General features: G+C 53.1%; 2 protein-coding genes across 4 annotated transcripts in view; one reads left to right on the top strand and one right to left on the bottom strand.

Moving 5' to 3' along the window:
* The window catches only part of Rab20 (RAB20, member RAS oncogene family), a 24812-nt gene extending 14492 nt beyond the window's left edge, over window positions 1-10320 (top strand). For both annotated transcript variants that reach the window (XM_055608456.1, XM_055608455.1), the window contains one exon: window positions 9331-10320. In XM_055608456.1, the coding sequence (XP_055464431.1) occupies window positions 9331-9857 (527 nt within the window). In that variant the 3' untranslated portion in view covers window positions 9858-10320. The remainder of the gene's footprint in view (window positions 1-9330) is intronic.
* A 3495-nt stretch (window positions 10321-13815) lies between these two features.
* Col4a2 (collagen type IV alpha 2 chain) overlaps window positions 13816-15981 on the bottom strand; it is a 130191-nt gene continuing 128025 nt past the window's right edge. For both annotated transcript variants that reach the window (XM_055608488.1, XM_055608487.1), the window contains exon 48: window positions 13816-15037. In XM_055608488.1, the coding sequence (XP_055464463.1) occupies window positions 14780-15037 (258 nt within the window). In that variant the 3' untranslated portion in view covers window positions 13816-14779. The remainder of the gene's footprint in view (window positions 15038-15981) is intronic.

Consider the following 15981-nt stretch of genomic DNA (forward strand, 5'->3'; position numbering starts at 1 on the left):
GAGGGGTGGCGGCCTCCAGTCTGGGCCTGAGTAGCTCGGGGCTCCTTTGGCAAGGCTCACACACTCTGTGCTTACCACAATAGAAACTTATTCTCTTGGAATTCCGGGGGTTGGATGTCTGAAGTGCAGGTGCTGGTGGCTTGCTCCAGTTCGGGGCAGAACCAAACGTCTTCCTCTTTTGGAGGATTCCCACAGTCCTGTCCTCAAGACCTCACTGTACCTCTGCACGTCTGACCCTGTGCCTCCTCGCATGGCCGTGGCTCACAGCTGGCCAAGCAGTGGGCGTCCTCCGGTGACCTTAGCTATCATCTCTCCCGGAGGAGGTCACTGACACAGGGTGGGAATGAGGACTTGGGTTGTCTTTTAGGAGCACTGCTGACCCCACCTGAGGACTGGGGAGTAAATTTACCCATTTCTGAGCATGAGTGGTGTGCCTCTGGTTTACTGCTCCCTTTCAAGAAAGAAGTGAAAGTCAGAACCTAGGCCATAGTAACCTAGGTGCCACTTCCCATCTGGGGCTGAGCACAGTGTCTGTCACACGGTCACACACCCACTTGACCTCCAACTGGTCCCCACCAGAATGCCTGTGTCCAGGGCATGGAATCGGGCTTCCTGGTTACCCAAGAAGCCTTGCTGATTGTGCATGCTGAGTGGAGGGGCTGGGCTGTGAGGTGCTGGGACAGGCAGGATAGTTAGGTCCCATGGGGCTAGAATTGCTGGATCTGAGGCTTGACTTGTGATCAAGAAGAGGGAAAAGATACAGGCTTGATTGGCATCTCCCTGAGGGTCAGGGAGACTGAAGATGTTGGTTCTGTTTTCTTCTTTCACTGTCTCCTTCCTGTGGTGATGGAGCATCCCCTGGCCCTGGGAACTGGGTGCCACACTGAGGGAGGCCAGAGGCCAACCTCAGGTGCTGTTACTTAGGATGTGGGTCTCCCTGCTTTCTGAGACAGGGACTGTCACTGACCTGGAGCTTGCTGAGTCGTTGAGGCTGCCGGCAAGCCCCAGCATCTACTCCCTGGTTTGATACGAGAGTTCTGGGGATCAGATCATGCTTGTACGGTAAGCACTTCTTTAGCTGAGCCATCCCCAGCTCCGCCCGTTTAAACGTAAAGGTAGCGATCAGACACTGTTGCTTGGGGTGGGGAAGATGGCCCATTGTTGTTGTTGGATGGTGCTGGTCATCCGGTGATATAGAGAAAAATAAGAGCCCGTTTAAAAGCCACTTGTATCCTTGTGCTTCCCGCAATCGACCATAGTGTGCAGGAAGGACTAGAAAGTACTGATTATCCAGGCTTAAATGGCAAGAGGGACTTGGCGATGGAGGGACCAAGAGGTGGCTGAAAGCATTTTGGGAAGGACATCCTTCCGTGGACAGACAGTTGGAGCAGGTCCTGCTGGGGGACTGGAGGGTCAGGCTACAAAGGGGCAGTGGGGGAAGTGAGAAGCTCAATAGGAAGGGAGCAATGGGCGCTCAGCTGGAAAGGGGCAATAGGGGGCTTTGGACCCCAGGCTGGAGATGCTGCCATTGGCCTTGGACTGGGGGGCTCACAGGAGTGATAGCGTAGGAGTTTGAGTGAGTTGGCTGAAGCGTGTCACTGCCACCATGGCCATCCAGGTCTGGGCTTTCCGACTCTGAGGCAGGCAGGTGCCGAGAGTGGTCTGGTCACCTGGGAAGGCCCTCTGGGCGGAGAGTGTTGGGTTGAGGCAGGGAGCCAGGGCTGCCTCCCAGCTTGGGAACCTGCCGATCTGGTTCTGGGGCAGACAGCCTGGAGGGCTGGTTTTGATGGTTTTCTGGTGAGTGTAGGGCAGTACTGAGACAAGGTCACCTATATGACCTTCCAGACTAAGTCTAGTCTTCTCGGAAATTCAGATTTATAGGCCCAGACAGGGTACTGAGGACCCGCCTGTGTCTGCCTGATACTTCAGTGTTCTAACATCCAGCCCCAGCTGAGAGCCACCTCCCAGATGACAGCAGGACAGACAGACAGAGCTGGGATTCCTACTGCCAGGAGTTTGGAAGTTGCTGGACTCTGGAGACAACTGTGACGGATGACCACAGATGAGTGGAATCAAGCCACAGGCTCCCTTCCCTCTCAGCTATGGAGGCTGGGGCTGGTGGTCTAAACAAGGTCTAGACAGCGGCTCTCCACCTTCTAATGCTGCGACTCTTTAATACAGTTCCTCATATTGTGGTGACCCCCAACCATATAATCAATTTCGTTGCTTCTTCATAACTGTCATTTTGCTACCGTTACAAATCATAACAGATATATATTTTTCCATAGTCTTAGACGACCCCTGTGAAAGAAAGGGTCATTTGACCCCCAAAGAAGCCATGACCATAGTTGAGAACTGCCGGTGTAGAGGCGACAGTGTCTGAGTCACCCCACTCTCTACCCCCAGGGTTACGGGACCTTCTTTCCCGTGTATCTATTCTGTGGACACTTGTAATAATTTGTAGTAACTGGGATAATTTAGGAAGCTCTCTGAACCCTAACTTTATTTCCCAGTAAGGTTCTATACATGGTTCTGGGATGAGGGTGAGGCTGTGTCTTTGGATTCACCGTGTAGAAACTTTCCTTTCTCATGGGAAATGGCCTAAAAGAGGAAAGCAGGAAGAAGCCAAAGGCCAGCAGGAGCTCAGATTTGGATTCCTTGTTGCAGTCTCCGTCACCCCAAACCCCTTCAGCTGTGAAAAATGGTTGCAGACTTGAGGCTGGCTGCCCATCCCGGGAGCCCTGCCTTTCCTTTCTGGGCCCTGGGTAAACTCTGCAGGCGGAGGCAGTGTTGGACAGCTGCCAGTCTCTGTGCCTGCTCACACTCTGAAGGCCGAGGGAATCTGTGTGTGCTGCAGGGGATTTCCAGCACTGGATTTTCAGCAGAAAACACCACCTAGGCCAGTGGGTCAGGAAGGGGCTGGCAATGGGGAAGTGGTCGGTGGGGGTCTGCTGTGCTGCTGTGAATAGATCCAATGACTAGGTCAACTCTTACAGAGAAAACATTTAATTGCGGGCTGGCTTACAGTCTCAGAGGGTTAGTCCAGTAGCATTGCGGTGGGAAGTCACGGTGGCTCACAGGCAGGCAGGCTGTTGGAGTGGAAGCATCAGAGCTTTACACAGGAGGGGAGGAGAGAAAGAGAGAGAGACTGGACCTGGTGTGGGCTTTTGAAACCTCCCAGTGACACACTTCTTCCAATGAGGCCACAACTCCAAATCCTTCTAATCCTTTCATACAGTTCCACTCCCTGGTGGCTAAGCATTCATATATATAAGCCTATAGGGACCGTTCTTATTCAAACCACCACAGGGGCAGCGTGCTACTTCTAGTGTTTGGAAAGCCCTGTGTCAGGCCTCTTTCTGGGTGCATGGTCTTTGTTGGGTACCATGCCAGGTGTGTGCAGGTCTAGTCACCCTTGGAGCTGCATCTCTCTGAGGCTGTGCCTCAGTGTGTGTGTTGGGACTAGACCTTGAGGGTGGTCTAGGGATGATGCAGCAGAAAGCCTGGCTGCTGAGACCACTCTATACTTCTCGGGGGAACCTCAGTAGCTAAATGCACCCCTTTTCTGGAGGTGCAGGTCCTAAGAAGCCAAACGTCCCTCAGGGAACAGCTCAGAAGTTTGAGGTCCGAGGAGGATATCTGGATTTCTGCGGGACTGAGGCTCTGCAAACCTCCCAGGGCTTCCTGAGCCAGAATATTAAGTTACAGGAGGTCCCAGTGTGTTAGCCTCGTCTGAGACCCTGTTAGAGGAACAGCCAGACACCGATGGACCAAACCCTGGCCTGTGGCCTGTCTGAGGTGGCTTGTGCCATGACTTGTGGCAAAGGGTGTCCTCTGCGGTACTATTTGTTTGTTTTTGAAGGCAGGCTCTCTCTATGTCCCGAGCTCACAGAACAAGGCTGGCCTTGAACTCACAGAGATCCACTCACCTTTGTCTCTTGAGAGCTGGGATCCAAGGCATCAATATGGTTCCCATAGAGAAGCCCTGGTGGTGACACTAAGGGCCTGTGGCTTGCTTTTCCACACTCTGTACATACTGTCTGAGGTGGGGACACAGCATGGCCCGAGGCTGTGGTTCCCAACCTTCCTAATGCCTTTAAACAGTTCCTCATGCTGTGGCGACCCCAACCACAGAATTGTCTTCATTGATACTTCATAATTGTAATTTTGCTACTGTTACGAATTGTAATGTAGATATCTGTGTTTCTGACGGTTTCTCAGGTGACCACTGTGAAAGGACACTATAACCCCAAAGGTGTTGAGACCCTCAGTTGAGAACCACTGACCTAGGGAGACATGTGGCCCCCTTTCCTTGTTGCTTTAAGACTTTATTATTTGTTTTTGCAAACGTCCCTGGAGAGCTGTGTCCATGGACCATCCCACCATCAGATACTTAAAACAGAGGCAGGTGAAGTGTAGTTCTTGTGCACAGAGGAAGTTTATGGCTATAAGTGCTGTTTAAAGTTCACTGGGCTTTATGAAGTGGAAGTGAAATAACCTTTCCAGTAGCATTGTGGGTTGAATTTGGAAACACTGGGGAAATCTTAGTTTCATGAAAAAAAAAAAAAAAAAAAGTGTACACAGGGAGGCACGACACAGCTTGCCCCAGACTGAGCTGTGCAGGTGTCCAGGGCTGGGCTCTCGGCTCTGGCCTTTGTCCTGTTCCTACCTCTGCCTCAGTGGCTCTTTGCTTTGTTCTTCCTGCTCACACTGTCATGGGATTCTGCCAGCTCCCAGCCAGTCAGCTGTGGGGCTGCGTGTGGCAGAGCTCGAATGACAAAATCCCTTCTTTCCCTGGGCATGTACAGAGCCTATAGCAGTCATCACATTTCAGCAGCTACTTAAAAAAAAACGTGTTCATTTCCAGTGGCTCTGGGTAATAGGACCCAGACTAGTGACTTCAGTTCTGACTGCACATCGTGCCTATCTCCGGATCCATGTGGACCTGGGATAGGGTGTCAGTATTTTCACATGTGCCACCCTCCTACACCCAACTCATTGAGAACATGCGGCAGGGTTGTACATGATTTCTGCTGGACACACCAACCCATTCAGTGATACGGAACACAGAAGTGAAACACCCAGACATTTGGGCTCTAAGGCTGTTTGGCTGTGGGGAGACTGGAGAAGGAGGAGAGAGTGATGAGGCCGTTTTCGGAGCCCTACGAGCTGACCTGTGTTACTGGAGGCCATTGACTTCTGTCTTCCTAGCTTTGCCTCTGGACTTTGTAAACCCTGGTGGAGCAGCCAATCAGTGAAGCACCAGGATCAGGAAGAAGGTAATTCTCAGGGATTAGGGAGATGAAGGCCATAGGTTAGCGGCCCATGTGACCAGGAGACAGTTTGCAGATGTGTATCTGAGAGACTACGGCGGCACTGTGAGTGTGGAGGTGAGTGTGACGAAGATGGGGTGAGTGGGAGGATTCACACTCATGATTTACTGACACATGCACGGCACAGCGCTGGGCTGTTTACGAGGAGGAGTTCATTCTGTTTTCTCCAGCACCACTTGACCAGCCGCCGCCATATCTCAGCAATGGGGGAACTTCCGCTCAGGGCCGAGAGGGTTGCCAGGCACACAGGGACTTTCTGTATATATTTTGGAATCCCCAGGAAGTCAGAAGTTGGTCGCCAGTGAGGGTGTTCAGGGAGGAGGCTATAACACAGTGCCTGTGTGTGAACCCAGCTCCCAAGGAAGCCAAGCACCAGGGCCCAGGAACCCCATGGGAAGGGAGGGCCCATCTGAGAGGATGAAGTGTCCATGTGCTGTCAGGGGGAGGGGCTCTGGACCTGCCCAAGCCCACCTGATTGGTGTACAAGTTCCAGGACAACAGGAATGTTACCAAGGAAGACAGGCGAGTGTGGAAAGGCTGATACCTCAGGAACGTAGTCTTGCCACCCAGTTTCTCGGCCTTACCTCAATGCCTGGGATCTCCTCCTTGCTTCCCCTTCCCTTCTGCTGGGATGGTCCTGCTGTGGATGATGTCCACATTCATGCAATTCCAAGAGCTACAGCTTTGAGCCTGGAGACCAGCCTGGAAGTTCTTCAGATGGTGTAACCATCTTACTTGCTGACGTCATTAGCTGCCGGTCATAATACGACAAGCCCTGTTCACTGGCTCTCTGCTCTGCCGAATTTGGGGTTCTTCGTTTCACATCTCCTACTTCCTTCAGTGTTTATAATCTTTATTTTATTTATAATCTTTATAATCTTTAATTGCTATTTACTTTTCAAAAAGCAAATCCTACTATTTTCAGGACAGGGTCTTGCTGGGTAGCCCAGGTTAGCCCACAATTTGCAAACCGCCTATTCTGGTTGGGAAGTGCTGGCAGTGCAGCCTGTGCTGCCCCTCCAAGCGTCAAACCAGGCAGTTTTATCTGGGATAGAAGCTAGCTGGTACGTGGGTGTTCATATAATTCTTCCTTTGTCCTTAGTGAACTATGTTACAGAGACTTGAGACAATTCCTCCACGGCCGGTGGAATGTCTCCTCTCTGTGTCCTGTGGCCATGCTCTTATGAAATCTGGTGACTGAATGGCCAACATCCTCCCTGTTGGAAACCTCATGATCCTGGAAAGTTGTCTTGAGAGATGCCTGGTGTGTGTGTGTGCTTGCATACGTGTTCATGTATATTTTTGTGTGCATGCCTGTGTATGCATGTGTGTTTTGGGGTGTATTGTATGAATATGTGCATGTGTGTATGTGTTTGTGTGTGTGAACATGTATGTGTGTGCGCATGCATGTGTGTATATGTGTGTGTTTGGGTATATTGTATGTATATGGGCATGTGTGTATGTGTGTGTGAATATTTATGTGTGCGTGCATGCATGTCTGCGTGTGCATGCATGTCTGTGTACGTCTGTGTGTGTTAGGGGGAGCACTGCTCTTTTGTAAGCAAAGGTTGCTCTTGCCAGCGTTGCAGACTGTACTGGGGCAGGAGCACGGTTTGGCTGGGCATAGGCACCCTGTCAGAATGTGGCCATTCCACAAGGATTGAAGATGGTGTGGAGTTTGTTGCCACCTGGCTGACAATAGTAAGTAGCAGTGGAGGGCTGGCCTGGGATACCGTCATCGTATTCCATGGACCCCTCAACCCAAACAAGGGCCTAAGAACCGGACGAGCCCACCCCTTCCTCAGATGATAGATTAAAATGCATTAGCTACAGACAAAGGCAGCGAGCCATCTCAATCACGGTTGTCTGGAGGTGTTTAAAGATTGTGGTTGACCTTGGCGAAGGCGTGGCGGGAGGCAGAGGCAGCTGGATAGCTGTGGTTGAAAGGCAGTCTGGTCAAGTCCCAGGACAGCTCAGCATGGTGAGGTGCTGTCTAAAAACCAAAACCACCAACAACAAATGGGTTCAGCTGATTTGTTTTTACTGGTATGCATCCCTCTACCAACATGGTAAATGTCTTCGCCTTTTTCCCTTGTGATAAAACAGTTGGATAAGAGCAGCTTCGGGGGTTGGAGGAAGGGGTTTATTTCAGCTCACAGCTCGAGGGTGCAGTCAGAGTGGGAAGTCAAGGCAGCCGCAGGTAACAGGGAGGATGAAGGCACGCTGCAGCTCACCCTGCACCCCCCACTTATTCAGTCCAGGGTCCCAGCCCAGGAGTGGCCCTGTGATGGGGGTGGGAGGGTGAGGGCTCAGAGGTCTCCTTGGTGATCCCAGGTTCTGTGGAGTCGACAGCACAAAGCATGCAGTAGCGAGATCGCGGTGGGGGGAACAGCTAGTGAGGCCTCTGAGTGGTTACAGCTGTGTTGTCTTCGACAGATGGCGGTGGTGTGGAAAACATGCCGCCATGTTGATAGTCGCTCCTCAGGAGCACTTCTGCAGCTTGCTGCAGGTCTCCGTGACAGGGCAAGCACAGTGCCATGAACAGCGGCTCCCCCTGCCCTCGCATCCCCGCCTCCTAAGCCTGCATCCCCACATCACAGCACGCACGCCCCTCTGAGCTGTGAGTACAAGCTGTCCAGTTCCCTCACCATTAGATCTGACTGGGGCATCTGAGGGCGTGACACGAACTGTGACGGTCAGGGGCCCACAGTGGGGCTGCAGCTCAGTTGTGGGTGCTCCCCTGGCTTTCACGAGGCCCTGGGTCCATTCCCACTGTTGCCTGCACCCCAAATCAATATCCACATGGGCAGCGCTGTGTTTTACTCCAAAAATTATTCTATGTGTGTAGCTGTTTTGCCTGCATGTATGTCTGTGCACTATTGTGTACCTGGTGCCCGCAGGGGACAGAAGAGGGCATCAGATCCCCATGTAGAGGATTATGAGCCATCCCATGGGTGCTGGGAATTGAACCCAGGTCCTCTGGAAGAGCAGCAGTGCTCTTGGCCACTGACACATCTCTCAAGTCCTAGCAAGTCCCATGTTTAAGCAGTTTTGTTGGTGGTGGTGGTGGTTTTTTTGAGTGTGTGTGTGTGTTTGTGTGGGTGTGTGTGTGTGTGTGTACATGTGTATGTTTGTGGCCCATGCTAACACAGAGGCCAGAATAAGGCATCTAGTGTTCTGCTCTATTACTCTATTATTGCTCTTTTACTGTCCATCTTAGTCCCTCGAGGTGGGGTCTCTCACTGAATCTAGAGATAGCAAACCCCAGAAATCCTCTTGTCTCTCTTCCCTCCTCAGGGCTAGGTTTATGGCTCTGCATGTGGCCATATCTGACTTTTTTTTCCCAACCATGACTGTCCTGGAACTTGAAAAGCTCTGTGTTATTCTGCCTCCCAAGTGCTCCTGAAGATTTAAGGCATGGACCACTCTGACCACGTATAGCTTTTATGTTGTTGTTCAGTTTTTTGAGACATGGTTTCTCTGTGTAGCCCTGGCTGTCCTGGACTCATTTTGTAGACCAGGATGGCCTCATAGAGATCTGCCTGCCTCTGTCTCCCAAGTGCTGGGATTAAAGGTGTGTGCCACCAAGACCCATGAATAGCTTTTTACGTGGATGTGGTGATTTGAACTGGGGGTCCTCAAAGTGTCTTGTTTTAAAGTAAAAACAGGCAACCACTCCCTGATCAGGAGGCTCCTGTGTGTCCCTTGTCCTGAGTACTGACAGTGGTGAGTGGTGAGGTTGTGTGAGAACTGCTTCTGGTGCCTGCGGTGGAGAGGCCAGCTTTAACAGGACACGGGGCCCTGCTCACGCACCAGGGCCAGCTTTAGCAGGCTATGGGGGCCTGGTTGGTCACCCGGGCCAGCTTTATCTGGCAGTAGTGTCTCAGCCCCCTGCCCTGGTGTCCTGAGTCTTTGGGGGCAGGGTGGGCATCCTGACCACAGAGTGGGGATATGCGCCCTGAGAGCAATAACGGCTTTCTCGTTTCCTTCCTGCCAGGGCGGGAGCAGTTCCACGGCCTGGGCTCCATGTACTGCAGGGGGGCGGCGGCCATCATTCTTACCTACGACGTGAGCCACCCGCAGAGCCTGCTGGAGCTGGAGGACAGGTTCCTGGGCCTGACGGAAACAGCCAACAGCGACTGCCTGTTCGCCATTGTGGGAAACAAAGTGGACCTGACCACGGAGCGGGCCGAAGAGGGCGGGGAGAAGGACGGACAGGCCTCGGAGAAGGAGGGCAGCTGTGTCTCCAAGGTGCCCAAGCAGGTGCAGCCGGAGGATGCAATGGCCCTTTACAAGAAGATCCTGAAGTACAAGATGCTGGATGAGAGGGAGATGCCATCTGCTGAGCAGATGTGCTTTGAGACCAGTGCCAAGACCGGGTACAACGTGGACCTCCTGTTTGAGACCTTGTTTGACCTGGTGGTGCCTATGATCGCGCGGCAGAGGGCTGAGGAGCCTTCGAAGGTTGTGGATATAGCCAGCTGCAAAACACCCGAACGGACTAGATCTGGGTGCTGTGCCTGACGGCAGGAGGTCTCCCTCGTGTCGTGTGCCATGTGTGGGAGAAGTTTTGCAGGACACTGCGGACAGCGGGCAATTTGTGGAAATGACTCCCAGCTGCTATTACAGGCCAGAGTACCCAGAAGCCTCCGGGTATCCATCCGGAGGAGGCCGCAGACCCTCTGCAGAGGCAGCCTGGTGCCACCTGTCTGCTGCCCTGTGCGTATCTCCCACCCCCATGGACCCTGTAGTCTGAGGACCTTCCTTGGACTGGCTTTGACTCTGGCTGTCTATACAGCCTGTACTGTGCCTGCTTTCAGAGGCTTGTCTCCACTGTGATTCCAGCACCGTCTCCCTGTTTGATACCTGAACCTTGATGCATTTTGATGATGATTCTCTACATTTAATTTATATAAAATCAGGAATGAATGGCCATTTTTATACTGGGAAAAGCAGGCTACACTTATTAAAAGTGATTTTGGGAAAAGCCTTGTCATCAGGAGTGTTTGGCTTTATTTGAAGCACAGGAGATTCCTTGATTTCCGAGAGCCAGGGTGAGGCCCGTGAATGAAGCTGTTATTAAATGATGACAGTGAGTCTTTCTCTCTAAAGTGTGCTTCCATCGTTACACATGGCAGGATATCTGGATGGGTCTTTTACCAAGCTGTGTGGGCGGCCTGAACTATAGTAGTGGTTATACTCACAGCCTTGATCCTGATCTGCTCTGAAGTGCACTCCCACATTCCAAGTCAAAACCCTTTGTGGTTTTCCTGTGGGCGGTGAGGTGGCCCCTCTGCATGAAGCTGACAGGCACTTGTGGGACACAATAGCCCCTGTGTTCTTAGCGATGTCACTGAGAGCAAGCAGGCAGGAACAGGCTTCCCTGAGGCGGAGAGGCCAGGCCCTGGTCAGATCTGGGGGTGGGATTTGCTAATGCTGCTGAAGGGCCATGTCTTGGTGGGCCAGGCTGCTGCAGGCCTGAGTGGCCTTGCCTGAAAAGCCTGCACCTGCCATGGAGCCTGGGCTAGAGCATCATGGCCAAGGCTTCCTCCTGCTGAAGTGGATCCCAGTGCCCCCACCTTCAGTTTCACAATAGCTTGTTAAAAACAGAAAGTGGGTGAGTTTGCTTTGCTGAGCTGACATATCCGAAGCTTCTGTTCAATAGGAGCAGAAGCTAGACTTCCTGTCTGTGAACTGTAATCTTGACTGGTTACACATCCTGGAAATATGTGACACTTCAGAATGAAACTGTTTTCACATGATATGATTTTTGCAGTTCATGTTTGAGGTCCTGGGTAGGCTGGTGAATTCCCAGGGTCCTCTCTTCACAGTGTTCTCTGACTTGAGTCGTGTCTGCACTGAGTTTCCCAGCTGCTGTCTTGAGAGGTCACATGGCGGGGGGGGGGGGGGCTGGTGTTCAGGAACAGAATGCCAGTTCCACGCCAATCTGCCACCTACAATGTTACAGGAGAAATAAAAGTGACTTTGGGCTCCTAGAACTTTGCTGGCCCTGTGTGGCCCAGGCAAGGGACAGTTAATTCGCCAGATGCTGGCTTAGCAGTCCGTACACCCTCATCCTGCTGGTAAGAAGTCTGTTCAGGAAGAATGAAATGGCATGATGTCGTGAGCCAAGCCCTGGCATCTTTCCTTAGCAGTGCTTCTTGGGAACTTTGTACATCAGCCTTGGTCCCTCCATGGGGAACCAGGTCCCCATGGGACTGGCGTTTCTCCAGGAAGCCACCAGTTCTGTGGGTCACCAGTGGGTGACTTGCCTTTGCGGGCAGTGTGGATCTCTGCAGGATGGGGAAGTGATCTGAGAAATATGCCCCAAACAGTGCCAGGGGCCAGGAGCTGGGGCTGCTGTCAGGCTCCAGGGTGTCCTTAATCAGAGACAGCCCTAGCAGTTTCCCGCTGCTCTTGAGGAATCAAACTTGGCCGTGGTGGCAGGGCGGTTTGAGGTTAGCTATGTCAAATTCTGGCTGCTGCCTGTCTTGAGTGTCCCCATTTTCCTCAGGTCCTGGGACTGGCTTCTTAGAAAGCACAACTGTCATGCCTTCCTTAATCGCCATACTGTGGGAAGAGCTGCTGACTGACAGGAAACAGCCTCCAGACCAGGGCCCGGTTCCTACTTTGTGCACTACATAGTCTTACAGTATGTGCTTTTGCAGAAGCTCTAGAGATGGAGGGGCAGAGGGAGGTTTTCTCTCCCACAGTGGAGGGAAAATGGTTCTTTGTTCCTGGGGGCCCCCAGCTGTGCAGAGCCACCATTGGAGGGATGACCACAGATGTCTGAGAAGGCAGACCCTGACACCCAGGCCCCAGGGACCTCAACTGTGTGGTTCTCCCTAGGGCTTTGTGCCCCTTGAAGATAACATTGGCTGTAGGTCAGGACGGCACTTCCCATCTGTGCTCCCTGCCCTTGGCTGCTGTCGGTGTTCTTCAAGCCTCCATAGCATCATCCCCTCCCCACACTTCTCCTGGGCCTCACAATCAGCTCAGGGAAGCGTGTGCTGGGCACACGGGCACACAAAAGTCCCTTGATGCTTGTCTTGGAAGTCTGTGGGCCCACGCTCTTCCTCAGACAATTGACATGTCTGCAGCTGGCTCCGAGTGGCTCACCACACATGGAACCTACTGCTGTGCCACTCTGAGGAAGTTCTGGCTGGAAGCATGTTCGTTCCGGGGTGAGGACTGGAGGCTCCCAGATTGCAAAGGGCCTGTGAGGCCACTGTGTGTTGGTAGCTAGAATGAGCCTCATGTGATCCCAAGCACTCCTCCGCACCCTGCTCTCCTTAGGGCCGAAGGGGAGGTGGTGCAGCTGGGGAGGGTGCAGGCCAGAGGCTGCACGCTGCTTCTGTCTCATGAATGGCAGGGGTTCTCCTGTCTTCTAAGGGTCCCTCCCCTGGCCCTGGACAGTTCAACAAACTTCATTTCCCACTCCACCTCTCAATCAATTTCTCCCCATGGGGAGTCACAGAGGCCTGGAAATCTCTGTGGGTAATTGAATTTGCTGGCCTGTCGACCCTGATAGAGCAGTGAGGTATGGGAGCTCTAGAGATTCCCAGGGGCCTTCTCAAGTTTGAAATGAGGGTGAAGCCATCAGAAGGCAAAAGGACAACCGTGTCCCACCACAGAGGCGTCGTCTGCCCCTCGGAGCAGCAGATGGCTCCGTAGGAGTCACAGAAATGCTAGGGCTACTTAATGCCACCAAGCTGCCCCCCTCACCCCATCGATCTCCTGCCCTTGGCCTGTGGCCATGCAAAGGACAGAGCAGTTCCTGCCACTCCTGCGTTTGGCAGAGGTGTATCTTCGGGAGGTGATGGAGCGGGGGACTGGTGGGGTACATTTGGACCCAGGGAAGACACATACTCTCTCCATGTCCCTCTGTGTCTTCACAATGGGGCCTCTAGCCTTTGCACTCCGTCCTCCCAAAGGACACTGTGTGAGCTGCTTTTCTACTGCTAAGATAACACACCGTCACTAAGGCAACTTGTAAAAGCAAGCATTTCATTTGGCTTCTGGTTTCAGAGGGTCAGAGTCCGCGATGTTGGTGTGAAGGCACAGCTGAGTGCTCGCACCAGGACCCGCCACAACCGCAGAGAGAAAGCACCAAGAATCCTGAGGCTTTGAAACCTCAAAGCTTGCTCCCAGTGACACACTTCCTCCCATAGGGCCATATCCCAGGCAGGTTCCAGAGCCATCAGAGGCTGGATGATGCTGATGTGGAGCTGGAAGCCATATTGGGACTGGTGAAGGACCTCGGGAATGTACTTAGGGGTCCCAGCTTCCCCACTCGGACATGTGAGTGATTCCCAAACAATTCCTTGATTGTTTGAGTGATACACTACAGACAGGGACCAGATCTGCTGAAACAGAAAATGGCAGGTTGCTCCCACTGAATCACACACATGCTGAGACAGGTGGATCCTTGGGGCTTGCCGGCCGGGCAGGGGGATGGGGGGGGATACGAGAGTCAGCCCGATACTTAGAATGTCTTTTATTTGTTGTGTTACACAGGGAAGTCTTAGAACAGCTCGCTGCAGGGACCGAGGTTGGGGAGGGAGGTGTTTAGGGTGACACAGGTTGTGGACGCCACTGTGAATGCCTTGCTAAGTGCTCCTTCCAGTAGATGCTGGTGAGGGCTAGAGAGACCTCGCCTTCCCGGTGGGTTCGGCTGGTACGAGCCATGTGCCAGAGTCAGGGTCTTAAAAAGGCAGGCGCCATCATGTGGGGACTCGGGAGGCGGCAGCTGTCGATTTGGTAGAAAACGGTACTCCCCTCCCTCCGCCAGGAAAACAGGGCTAGACAGAGGGCACTGCAAGCCTCCTTGGGTGGAGACAGGTGACAGACAGGTGACAGAGAACCCCAGCCGTCACTGGCCACAGTCTCATCTGTCGCCCGGCAGCGTCTGCCTTATTTTAGGGAAAGAGGGGAGGAAGGTGAGCCGCCTGCAGCCAGTGGACGTGGAGGGACACACAGGACAGTGACTGCTGGCTGCACCTGACGGCACGATACCCATGTCCCACACGGTGAGGGCTCCAGGAGCTGGGTGTCAGCACGGCTGGGGGCCACGCGTGACGGAGCCCAGAGGAACCAGCGCCCATGTGCTGACAGGCAGGCGACCGCTGTGAGTGCTGGTGCAGAATTGCTTTGGCAGTTTTGTTCTTAAAGGAAATACTACGATCAACTTTGGGGTCAGCATCTGAGGTAATAAGTTACGAGTAAGCACCAAGCTGGGTGTGGTGGCACACGCCCGTAATCCCAGCACTTGGGAAGCTGAGGCCGCCGGAGGTTTGCCACAAGTTGGAGGCCGGCCGGTTACATGGTTCCCGGCTGGGCAGGGATGAAAAGCGAGACACTGTCTCAAACAAAAGAACAAAAAAGAAACAAGTACAAAAGGGTAAGCACCAAAGTGGCCTTCCCCCAGCTGCTGGCAGGGCGGTGGCTCACAGGTTCTTCATGCACACTTGGCAGCGGCTGATGTGTGTGCGGATGAGGCCTGCCTTGAGTGTGTCGGCGGACGGCGTGCTCTGGAAGTTCTGCTCGGGGATGGTGGTCAGCCAGAAGCTGTACTTGTTGGCGAAGTAGTGGCAGGTCCCGCGGCCCCCGTTACACTCGATGAACGGCGTGGCACGGAAGTCCTCCAGGCAGCTGCCCGGCGACACCAGGGACTGGCCGCCGCCTTCGTCCCCGGCTGCAGTGTGCTGTGCGGAGAGGAAGATGGAGTGTGAGAGGGCCCGGAGGCCTGAAAACACCCAGGCCACTCTGCTGACTGTGCTATTTACATATGTTTAAGGCAGAACCTCACTACATCGCCCGAGCAGGTGCTGAAGTCGTGGGCTCAATGATTGCTCCTCCCTTAGAGTCCCAAGCAGCCCAGCTGAAGAGCATGCACCCCCATCCTCATTTACAGGCTCTCACATTGCACAGCCTGGCCTCAGGCTCTCTAAGTGGCAGAGGATGGCCTCCACTTCCTGAGCGAGCTGCATCGTTGCTCCCTGTTTGCTCACTAAGCCAATAACGGGAATGTCTGTCTACACAGACCCTGGGGAGCATGCTCTGCCTCCAGGTGCTCAGCGGTGCTAAGGGGCCTGGGCCTCACACAGAACGTTGCCCTGATGATGAGGGGGTGTTGCAGGCGCAGGCAAGGCATGCACTGTTGACTACTGTTCAACAGAGGCTGCAACCGGGAAAGAGGTGCAGTCTGGAGAGATGGCCGACTAAATTTTGGTTAAACAATTTTAAAAGGCTATCAATTATCCATTCAAAATGCCTAGTATATGGGGGGGGGGGAACTGAAATAGGCTGGGCTTGCTTGCTCATGGTTTTTAGGTTTGTTTTTCCTTTTTTTTTTTTTTTTTTTTTTTCCAGAGAGGGTTTCTCTGTGTAGCACTAGCTGTCCTGGAACTCACTCTGTAGACCAGGCTGGCCTCAATCTCAGAGATCCACCTGCCTCTGCCTCCCAAGTGCTGGGATTAAAGGCATGTGCCATCACCTAGAAGTAGCTCATGTTTGTAAGCTGAGGCAGGAGGATTGCCAAGAATATAAGGATAGGTTGGGATACCGAGTGGGACTCTTTCAAAAGAGCCAAAACTAAAACAAAGCAAAGAAAATTAACACAGGGAGCGAACACCACAGGACCAGCCAC

The sequence above is a fragment of the Psammomys obesus genome, unplaced genomic scaffold (genome assembly GCF_907164565.1).
Source record: "Psammomys obesus unplaced genomic scaffold, mPsaObe1.curated_primary_1811, whole genome shotgun sequence".
Taxonomy (NCBI): Eukaryota; Metazoa; Chordata; class Mammalia; order Rodentia; family Muridae; genus Psammomys; species Psammomys obesus.